This window comes from Perognathus longimembris, chromosome 1 (genome assembly GCF_023159225.1).
Source record: "Perognathus longimembris pacificus isolate PPM17 chromosome 1, ASM2315922v1, whole genome shotgun sequence".
NCBI classification, from domain to species: Eukaryota; Metazoa; Chordata; class Mammalia; order Rodentia; family Heteromyidae; genus Perognathus; species Perognathus longimembris.
Window position 1 is genome coordinate 144,971,689 of NC_063161.1, and position 10,698 is coordinate 144,982,386.

Consider the following 10,698-nt stretch of genomic DNA (forward strand, 5'->3'; position numbering starts at 1 on the left):
AGGCCTGGAGAGAGCCTGCGTGGGTGTGGGGGAGCCTGGGTGGGTGCAGGGGAGCCTGGATGCGGGGGGGGGGAGTCTGGGTGGGTGTCGGGGAGAGCTTGGGTGGGGGTGGGAGAGCCTGGATGGGTGGGGGAGCCTGGGTAGGTATGGAGGAGCCTGGGTAAATGTGGGGGAGAGCCCGGATGTGGGAAAACCTGGGTGGGTGTGGGAGAACCTGGGTGGGTGTCGGAGAACCTGGGTGGGTGCAGGGGTGCCTGGGTGGGTGTAGGAGGAAGTGTAGAAGACCCCAGGTGCCCTGGGCTCACGATTCTCTCTCTCTTCAGGGTCCTCCCGGCCCCAGAGGGCAGCCTGGCCCACCGGTAGGTTAACTTCATCCTGGGCACTGGGGGCTCCCTAGGGAGAAGGTGGTTCCCTTTGAGAGGGACCCCGGCTTTCCGGGCAGAAGCAGCCTCAGACGACTCACATGCTCCGACTTGTCCCCAGACTTCCAAGAGCACAGTCTAGTTTTGGGGGGCTTTTGGGAGTGGAGGGGCAACACTGGGCCTTGGGGGAGCCAAGACCAGCTTGGGAGGATCATTTGTGCTGTATAGCCCCTCCAGGTTCCTGACACCCCGGGACTACAGCACCCCACCTCCATCACACACTGACCTCTGTCTTCTTTCACAGGGCCCTCCAGGGCAGGCCATCTTCCTTGTAAGTTGGAGAATCTTCTCTTTAGTCTCCTTGGGGTGGGGAGTGGGGCGCGGGGAGTAGGGAGGCATCTGAGGCCCCTCTGGTGACTAGTACTCCACATGGGTTTGGGGTACACGTGCCCTTTTGTCCCTAGAGGAGGGGCTGTGAGCAGGAGGCTGGAAGCTGTGTTCTGCTTAGTCTCCACCCGAGGCTCCTACTGAGACCCCTCTGCCTCCGGTTCTAAGACACTCCTTGCTACAGTGCAGCTATATCTATAGAGATATAGATACAGACATATTAGTATCTACCCTGTACAGAAGGGAGGGGCGGCACTGGTGTTCCTGCACCTGCCCATGTGTACTTTGATCGCACACTCGCCTCTCTTCATAAATGGAATTTACCAAATGCTCATTAGAGCATCAGACTCGATGACAAGCGCTTGTCCTGTGTGAAGGCCTGTCTTCCACGTAGCACTTCCGGACCCATGGTCCACACCAGACCTGAGACAGAACCAGTGTAGTTAGGAAGTGGCGAGCTGGGACTTGGCCCTGCCCTGTTCTTCCAGAGTCCCTCTCTGGAGCCCAATCCCGGAACTCCTCTGTGTGGTCTCAGCAAGCCTGCAAGCCGGGCCTCTGCTGAGCCTAGCGCTGCTGTTAGAGATCAAGTACATGGCATGGGAGAACGGTCCCGTGTGAGCCAGAGGAGAAGCCTCGGGACGTGGAGAAGGGACGTCACTGCTGATGCCGACAGGACACTAGCAGGCATTGCTTCTCAGCAGCCAGACAGCCCTGCCGTGTCAGATGGGGGCACACTCCTAGCCTCTAGCTACAGAGGAGGAGTAGCACCCCACTCTCTAGTTGTAACTATCACAACTATCACGACTGTTTCCAAATATTGGTAAATATTCTCTGGGGGCATTGTCACCCCCCCCCCCACACACACACACACACCCGGACGGAGCTCTGGTGAGGAGGTAGTCCCTCAGTGGGAGGAAGAACTTTCCAGGCAATGGGGCAGCCTGTGTAATGGTTCTGTGGCTGTTAGGTGCTCTGTTCCCGAGTGCTACACTTAGAGACTAGGCAGTAAGCCTAAGATAGTGAGCCCAGGGCTAGAGAGGAGTGAAGAGGCTCGAGGCCTCAAATAAAGTCTGGTAACCATGTTGAGAAGTTGGGTCTTAATTCTGAGAGCACTAGGAAGCCACTGAAGCACTGAGAGGAAGAGAGTAGCAAGAGGAGAGACGAGTTCTGCCCAGGGCTTGTGTCTTGGCCAACATCCTGCTATAGAAGAGTGAGTGGAAGACTGAAGAGTGCTTGAGCTCAAGGCTCCCACTTTCTGAGTCTAGGGGAACCTGAGGAACCAGGTGTACATCAAGCCTTCCTTCCTTCCTTCCTTCCTTCCTTCCTTCCTTCCTTCCTTCCTTCCTTCCTTCCTTCCTTCCCTCCCTCCCTCCCTCCCTCCCTCCCTCCTCTCTCTCTCTCTTTCTTCTTTCTTTCTTTCTTTCTTTCTTTCTTTCTTTCTTTCTTTCTTTCTTTCTTTCTTTCTTTCTTTCTTTCTTTCTTTCTTTCTTTCTTTCTTGTCATTCATGGGGCTTGAACTCAGGGCCTGGGTGTTATCTCTGAGCTTTTCTGCACAAAGCTAGGGCTCTACCACTTTGAGTCACAGCATCACTTCCGGTTTTCTGGTGGTTAATTGGAGATAAGAATCTCACAGACTTTCCAGCCCGGGCTTCCAACCGTGATTCTCAGATCTCCACCTCCTGAGTGGCTAGGATTACAGGCGTAAGCCGCCAGCACCGGGCTCATCTTTGTGTTCTCCCTGTGCAGCAACGAGATGACTTTGGGAAGCTTTCCAGACGTGGATGGACACGAACAGAGCACTCAGACCAGAGGTACCGCCAGGAGCTCTGCCCACATGGTATTCTTTCCTGGGAGAAACGGACCTAATGGCCACAGGCGGTCAATGCCCTCAGACAGCTCTGATGGGGGTTATTTCTGAGACTCAGAACCAATGGGCAGCTGCAGCAAATCCAAGGTCCCAGGTCTTGTGATTGCCCAGAGAGGGCCTCTTAGATCTTGGGCTTTGGCTAGCCTGAGTCAGGGAGAGATGGTCACCTGGGCCTAGAGCCTGCAGCTGTGCTTCATGATCAACTCACAAGGGGTTCTGGGCCTGTCAGCTCAGCTCCAAGGCTCCAGGCAGAGAGGGGCCTTGTGTATTCTAGCCCAGCCCCTGTCAAGCCCCACCCCCTTTGCAATCTCGCAGCCTTCCTGCCATGGGGAGCTTACTACCCCCAGCTAGATGTCCCACCTGGGCCCTGTTTGCTCCCTGACAGTGTAGGAGAGAAGTCCGTGGACAGAGACAGAGGGGAGGGAGACCAGTGGGGAGGGAGTGTGTGTGTTGGGGGGGGGGGGGTCCTTCCATGCTAGTGACTCAGCAGACAATCTGGTAATAGACAGAGTGCCTACCCAGGGCCTCTGCCCTCTTCCTCTCCCACACATGGCCCCCGTGGTGGTTTCCTACCAGGGTAGGCCCCACTGAGAATGGGGTGAATCCTGGCCAGGCCTTTGAGGGGACATTGCTTTGCCCCCTTGGGTGGGTGGTTGAGGACACAGTTGTTGTGTGCATGCACACAGGTGTTGCGTGCACAGTGACAGAAGCCCGCGCCCAGACGCCTCAGCCATTTACTTAGTGCTAACTTTGTACTCTGGAGCTGAGTCATCACACACCAACCCCAGTGGGTCAGGGACCCCCTCCCCCAAGGCCTTGCCCTTCAGCTTTCTGCCCCCCCCCCACCCCCGCCACACACACACACTGCTTGAGACATGTCCCAGAGCAGAGTCCTTCCTTCCCCTGTTTTGGGCACGGCAGTCCACCTCTGTGCCTCAGTGTCTCAGAGGGAGCCCCTGTGCCACCCCCCAGGAAGCCAGCAGTGCCTGGCTTGTGTCCTCTCTGTGCCTCCTCCTCCACCAGTAGGATCTGGAACATTCCTCAGGACCCTTATAGGGAGGGCCCGTACCGAGGAACATGGGCTGGCCTGGCTCCCTTTGGCCTGGGCCATCCTGACAGCTCAGCACTGACTTCTTGACCAGGATCCCCAGCTTCTTTATCTGTGAAATTGGGGTGGGTGGGGGGCGGGGACTCAGTCTTCCTATCTATAAGCCTAGGAGCTCAGGGGTTTCTCCCAGGCGGGAAAGCTTTGGGGAGGCAGGGGTCTGGGCCATTGGCTTGGGGTAGGACCAAAAGGGCTAATGGCCACGGCTTTCCTGCAACCAGGGGTACAGCTATCCGGACTACCTGGTGCTAGAGCAGGGAGGTCAGATCTTCAAAACCTTACACTACCTCAGCAACCTCATCCAGAGCATTAAGACGCCCCTGGGCACCAAGGAGAACCCAGCCCGGGTCTGCCGGGACCTCATGGACTGTGAGCAGAAGATGGTGGATGGTAAAGCATCTGGAGAGCCGGGGGAGGGCTGTCCTTCCCCGGCGTGGGGTGACACTGCATGGGCCAGTTCCAGCAGGGGTGGGGGACAGATGGAGTCTGACATTTCTCAGTCCGCCTTGGCCAGGCTTCTGTCCTCAGGGAGACAGACAGGAGGGGCCATCATTTATTCACCCAGCACGTACATGCCCCTTAGCCCGCACCAGAGGCCATTAGGAAACTATGGGGAACAGATAGGAGAGGGACCCTTTTTCTTAGCCCATCAACCCACACCCCCCCATGGGCTTCCTGCCCATGACACCCCCAGCTTTGGGCCCAAGTAGGGCTTGGCTGGTCACAAGCTCAAGCCCATCCACAGAGCCACGTTCAGGCCCCTCCCAGATACACACGTTCCCTGTGCAGGTACCTACTGGGTGGACCCCAATCTCGGCTGCTCCTCTGACACCATTGAAGTCTCTTGCAACTTCACACACGGTGGACAGACCTGTCTAAAGCCCATCACAGCCTCTAAGGTACCCCTCCCCTCCCCACTCCACGCCACACCCATGCCCAGCCCAGTTCTCTCCCTAGGTCCCCAAAGACCTACCTTCCTCCCACCAGTCCCTACCTCCTAAAGGCTCCACCCTCTCCCAACAGACTGTCTTCACTGTTTGCTTCTAGAAGCTCCTGCCCTGCCCCCATAGCTCTGGGGGAGTTGGAACAGCTGAGCCCACCCTTGGGCCCACTCAACTTGGGCAAGAGCCTTTTCCTAACGTGGTCTCTAGACCCTGCCCAGCCCCAATGCCCCCCCCCCACACATTGGGGGAGTGGGATGGGCCACAGTACTGAAGCTCTGGTTCTGGGGTTCAGCAGCCCCTTCTTTACAGTGCTGTGAGTGCCACTCACACAGACTCAGTTTCCCCGTCTGCCCTCCCCTCTCCTGTGTCTTCCCATAGATGGAGTTTGCCGTCAGCAGGGTCCAGATGAATTTTCTGCACCTGCTGAGCTCCGAGGTGACGCAACACATCACCATCCACTGCCTTAACCTCACGGTGTGGCAGGAGGGCCCGGGGCACTCCTTAGCCAAGCAGGCTGTGCGCTTTCGGGCCTGGAATGGGCAGATCTTCGAAGCCGGGGGTCAGTTCAGGCCAGAAGTGTCTGTGGATGGCTGCAAGGTAACTGTTAGCTCCCCGCATTGATCGGCCCGTCACTCGGGGACAGTAGATCAAAGTCGTTTGGGGAAGCTTTGCCTTATGTTAAATTTCTAACTAACAGAAGAAAGGGGTGACGTTGTCAAAGAAGAAACGTACTCATTACCTGACTTATGACATGGCAACCTGTCTGAACATCGCTTTTACAATAACAATAAAGAATTAATCATAAGAGAGAGAAAGCAAAAGGAAGGAGGGAAGGAAGAAGGAAGGAAGCAAGCAAGCAAGCTAGTTTGCCAAGTACCTATGACTCATGCTTGTTAGCTACTCAGGAGGCTGAGATCTGAGTATCCCCACTGCTAGACCAGGTGTACAAATCTGAGAGATTCATACCTCCATTTTTCTAGCAAAAACCCTCCCAGAGGGCTGAGATTGTCTAAAAAGAATTATCCTCATTACCTGACTTATGAAATAGTAACTCCTCGGTGCAACACCTTAATAATAACAATGAAATTATATGTATTTTTATTGTTGTTTTGTTTGCCAGTTCTGGGCTTGGACTCAGGGCCTGAGCACTGTCCCTGGTTTCTTTTTGCTCAAGGCTAGCACTCTGCCACTTGAGCCACAGCCCCACTTCTGGCTGTTTTCTTTATATGTGGTGCTGGGGAATCGAACCCAGGGCTTCATGTATACAAGGCAAGCACTCTTGCCACTAGTCCATATTCCTAGCTTTTATGGGGAATATGGCCATATTCCCCATACTTTTAAAAGATTATATTTAACAACTGAATACTACACTAGCATGATGTATGTAATTTTTTACCCTCATGTAATGATCTCATTAGAATCACTTTTTAAAAGAAAGTTGTTCTGGAACCTTCTAAGCTGGTGAATAAAAACACGGGCACCATCTCCAGGTGTCATTGCTGCTGTGGAATGCCACATTGTCTTTTTAAACTGGGAGGGGGATGATGGGGAAGTGTACACAGTACATCAGGAAAGCAGGTACACTCTTTCTTCTTCTTCTTCTTCTTCTTCTTCTTCTTCTTCTTCTTCTTCTTCTTCTTCTTCTTCTTCTTCCTTCCTTCCTTCCTTCCTTCCTTCCTTCCTTCTCTCCTCCTCCTCCTCCTCCTCCTCCTCCTCCTCCTCCTCCCCCCTCCCCCTCCTCCTCCTCCTCCTCCTCCTCTCCTCCTCCCCCCCCCTCCTCCTCCTCCTCCTTTTTTGTCCTCTTCTTCTTTTTTTGCCAGTCCTGGGTACTGTCGCTGAGCTTCTTTTGCTCAAGGCTACCACTCTACCACGTGAGCCACAGCACCACTTCTGGCTTTTTCTGTTTATGTAGTACCAAGGAATTGAACCCAGGGCTTCATGCATGCTAGGCAAGCACTCTACCACTAAACCACATCCCCAGTCCACTCTGTTTCTTTTACCTGTAGGTCCATGATGGCCGCTGGCATCAGACACTCTTCACCTTCAGGACCCAGGACCCCCAGCAGCTACCCATTGTCAGCGTGGACAACCTCCCTCCCGCCTCATCCGGGAAGCAGTACCGCCTCGAAGTTGGACCTGCGTGCTTCCTCTGACCTCTGACCCCTGGGTGCCTCTAGGCCTTCTGGGAAGGGAAGAGGACCGGAAGCAAGAGCAGGGCCCCTCTGCCCAGGATCCCCTGGGCAGGCTTGAGCTGTGGTCTGCTCTGTAGGAGTGGGTGGGGAGTAGCAGGCCCTGGGCTGGTCTTGGGAACAATGGACCCTAATGTAGCCCCAAAGATCAACCAAAGAGCCAGCCAGAACAAGTTGAGCTGCAACCCAGCTGCACCCCTCCACCTATCTCCCAGCCCTGAAGCCATCCCTACCCTCCCAGCTCCCTGCCCAGAGAGCCCCATGCTGAAGCTGGCGGGAGGGAAGGTGGTAACCTGTCAGCTGGTCCCTGCCAGGGAGCTTTTGATGTGCAATATTAGAAAAGGAGACATGAAAAAGAGAAGAAAAGAAGTATATATATAGTAAGATGTTATTTAAACAAAAAGATGTGTTACTATTTTTGTTTTCACCTGGGAGAGAGGTGAGGAAGCGAAGAGCAGTGGGGATGGCAGGGGCAGGGAGGAGGCATGACGGGGCTGGGGTACCCGGGCCGAGACCTCCCACTGTGAATCCACTGGTGCTCACAAACATCTTGTGTAGTGTACGTAATTGTGTTTTTAAGGAAAAAACAAACAAAAAGAAGAAAAACTATTTAAGATTCTGAAGGTGCTACTATTTTTGCCACAGACTTTGAAGAGACTTTGAGAGTGGGTATTCATCTACATCTTTCTTCCTCCTCCTCCAAATGACCATGTTTGGGGGAAGTTCTGATTTGCCTAGCATCACTCCTCTGTTAAGAAAGTGGGGAGGGGGGGCGGGGGAATGGAAAGAAAAAGAAAAGTAGAATGCACAACAAAACAAAAAGTCTATCGGAAATGGGAAGTTGGAAGTCGAGAGCTACCCTGTTGACTTATGGACTTTAAAATGACTGTGCTTTGATGGAACATTTAGTCTTGGCCTTTGGTCAAGTGGTAATGGAGGGCTGGGCCTGTCCTGGGAGAGGCCTCAGCACCTACACAGAAGAGAAGCCTTGGCCTTGAAAAATCTAGTTCCAGAAGCAGGAGAGGTCAGAGCCAGCCTTGGAGGCAGAATGTAAATACTGAACCGCATTGGGAAATGACACCCCAGCCCGGTCCTGCCTCGGGGAACCCGCCCTTGCAAACGCATTCTACCTTCTTGCCTTCCACCCACGTCACGGCCCATCGTGTGCTGCCTGCCTGCGACATACAGTGTGATCAGAATTATCGCATGTCACGGAACAAAGGAAACCCGAATTTGGATCTAACTATGGACTTATTTTTCTAGTAGGGGAAAGTGTCTGTGAAGGTCTCTGTGTATTTCTACAGTTGTGTCTCTTTGGGAATTGGATTTTATTTTCACTATTTAATACCTCACCCTGGCCTGCCCTTCCTACCACCTCTGTACCCCACCTGCCACCCCAGCCTGAGTGCGCTCCAGAAAAGTGTATCTTTGTCGTAGCAGCTTAAGCTCATCTCAGCAGTGTCCCTCCAGCTGCCAGTCTTTCCCCAGCCTCCTTTGTTCTGGATTCTTCCATGTGCTAGTTTGTCTCTGTCCCTAATGTCAATGTGTTCGAACCCAGTGGGTTCCCTTTCTCTTCTCCCCTTCTGGATTTTAAATAAATATTTAAAACTGAGGCAACGGAATGACATGTGTGGGGTCCCCTGCTTCTTTGTAAAGCTCGTGCAGTTTCTGGTAGGGCGTGGCGGAGGGAAGATGGGCGAAGGATGTATTCAGTTCATGCCAGGGTGTGGGGGATGGCTGTGCCTTTAAGAGGAAATGGCCCAGTTAGCCCATCCCCCCTCCTTCCGGCTTCAACCGGAAGAGAAGTCAGGCCAGCCCAGGAGGTGGAGCCAAGAGGTCTCCGCCTCTGCGGGAAGTTCCGTGACATCACCGTGATGGACACGCTCGTAGCCTATCGTTGGCTCCTGCCCAGTCCCTCTCCTTCGCACGTGTCTCTGCTGGTATAAGACTGTTAGCCCCTCCCTTATTAAACTCAGAACACCCCTTGAGGGTTCTCTGGGACCCCACACGCCCGTGTCTTCCTTGGGATGGGAAGGGGGCAGGGCGTTCCGCGACCACACACTAACCAAGGCTGCACGTGGCCTTCGCTCCCGCAGTTAATCCCTACTGGCCAGGGGATGCATTGAGAGTAATAGAGGACCACACACAGAAGAGGCAGAGAAGCCCAGGACCTCCACGTGGATGGGAGGTAGAGCGAAGCCCGGCACCAGGGCAAATGCTGGGATGCAGCCGGGATGTTTTCTCACAGTTCTGGAGAGAACTGGACTAAGAATTTAAGTGTGGCAGGGCAATATTCCCTCTGAAACCACTCTGCTTCCCATAACCATGCTGGGATTGGAACCCGGGGTGTCACACAAGCCTAGCAATTCCTTCACCACTGAGCCATACCCCAGCTTTCTCCTCCCATGCTCCATTTGTTCCTCAGAGGTCACTCATGGCCTCCAGGGCCTCCGTAATCACTTTGGTTTTTGTTGTTGTTTTGTCAGTCATGGGGCTTGAACCCTGGGGGCCTGGGCACTGTCTGAGAGCTCCTTTGTTCACGGCTAGTGCTTTACCACTTTGAACCACAGCACCCATTTCAGTTTTCTGGTGGTTAATTGGAGATAATCGTCTCACAGACTTTCCTGCCTGGGCTAGTTTTGAACTGCAGTCCTCAGACCTCAGCCTCCTGAGTAGTTAGGCTGATAGGCGTGAGCCACCAGCACGTGCCTTGTCACTTTGTTTTTATAAGGACCTCAGTCATACTGAGTATGGCCCACCCTGATGACCACATCTTCCCTTGATGAAGTGTGGACAGACGCTGTCTCCAAATAAGAATTGAGTTGCAGTTGATGTAGCTTTCTGTGCTGAAACAGGTGGGGGGGGGGGAGTGGGGAGGAGACATGGGGAAGTAAAAGCCAGCAGTTCTTTATTATCGTAACTACTGTGAAAATTACATTAATGACATCTACCACATTCACAAGCTGTGTAGCTGTGTGACCACCCACCCTCTCATCTTGTGTCTTAACATCTCACCCCATCTTGTAGTAACTTCCCAGTATGCCTAAGAGCTCCCATGTTTATCATATATTATGTATCAGGAATGAACACTTCATTTTTATTTTTTGTATTACTGTCAAATAACTTAGCCCTAGCATATTAGAACTTACCACAAAGTGTCATGAACCAGGAAAGAGGTAGACAGAGACAAGACCACACAGAGTACAGTTGTCTGGGGACTAATTGAGAGAAGTATGGCCCCAGGTACCAGACCAAGTGGTTCCTGCAATCTAGGTCGGGAGGAGGGGTGTTAAGGCAAAAGTGCCTTGATCCAAGCTAACATCCAAGAGTCAAGCACTCTCTGCACACATACCACTGTAATGGTGCTCTTGATCGTGTGCTGGGAGATGCTGCAGGAAACAGAACAGTCACTCATGGGCAGTCATGGAAGTCACAATGCAAGATGGCTGTGCTCTTATCCATTCACCAGGAGGTAGAGAGCTGGTCGGTGCCAAGGCCTGCACTATATCACGTAAGCCACGCCTCCTTCTTTTGCTTTCAGATAGGTTCTCTTTGTAACTTTCCTTAGGCTGGCCTTGAGCGATGACCTGCTGTCTCCCAAGTAGCTGGGATTACAGGTATATACCTCCACTCCAACCCTAGCTTGTGAGATTCTTGAGAGAAGTCGCAGTGGCACCTGCCATAGAAGAAGTACAAGAGCACAAGTCTGGAGGGCAGGGCTGTCAGGATAGGAAAATAAAATGCAGGGAACCCTGGTAAATTTTAATTTCAGACAATCAATAGTGAAATTTTTGTGAGGTATCTAAACTGAAACAATGTCTCTAGTTTATGTGAAATTTGATAG

General features: G+C 53.0%; 1 protein-coding gene across 1 annotated transcript in view; it reads left to right on the forward strand.

Moving 5' to 3' along the window:
• Positions 1-7,445, forward strand: part of Col27a1 (collagen type XXVII alpha 1 chain) — a 110,443-nt gene extending 102,998 nt beyond the window's left edge. The window contains 8 exon segments of the mRNA XM_048340049.1: positions 324-359; positions 667-693; positions 2,496-2,511; positions 2,514-2,560; positions 3,943-4,111; positions 4,511-4,620; positions 5,044-5,262; positions 6,672-7,445. Coding sequence (XP_048196006.1) covers positions 324-359; positions 667-693; positions 2,496-2,511; positions 2,514-2,560; positions 3,943-4,111; positions 4,511-4,620; positions 5,044-5,262; positions 6,672-6,818 — 771 coding nt within the window. The 3' untranslated portion in view covers positions 6,819-7,445.
• Positions 7,446-10,698: the final 3,253 nt, after the last annotated feature.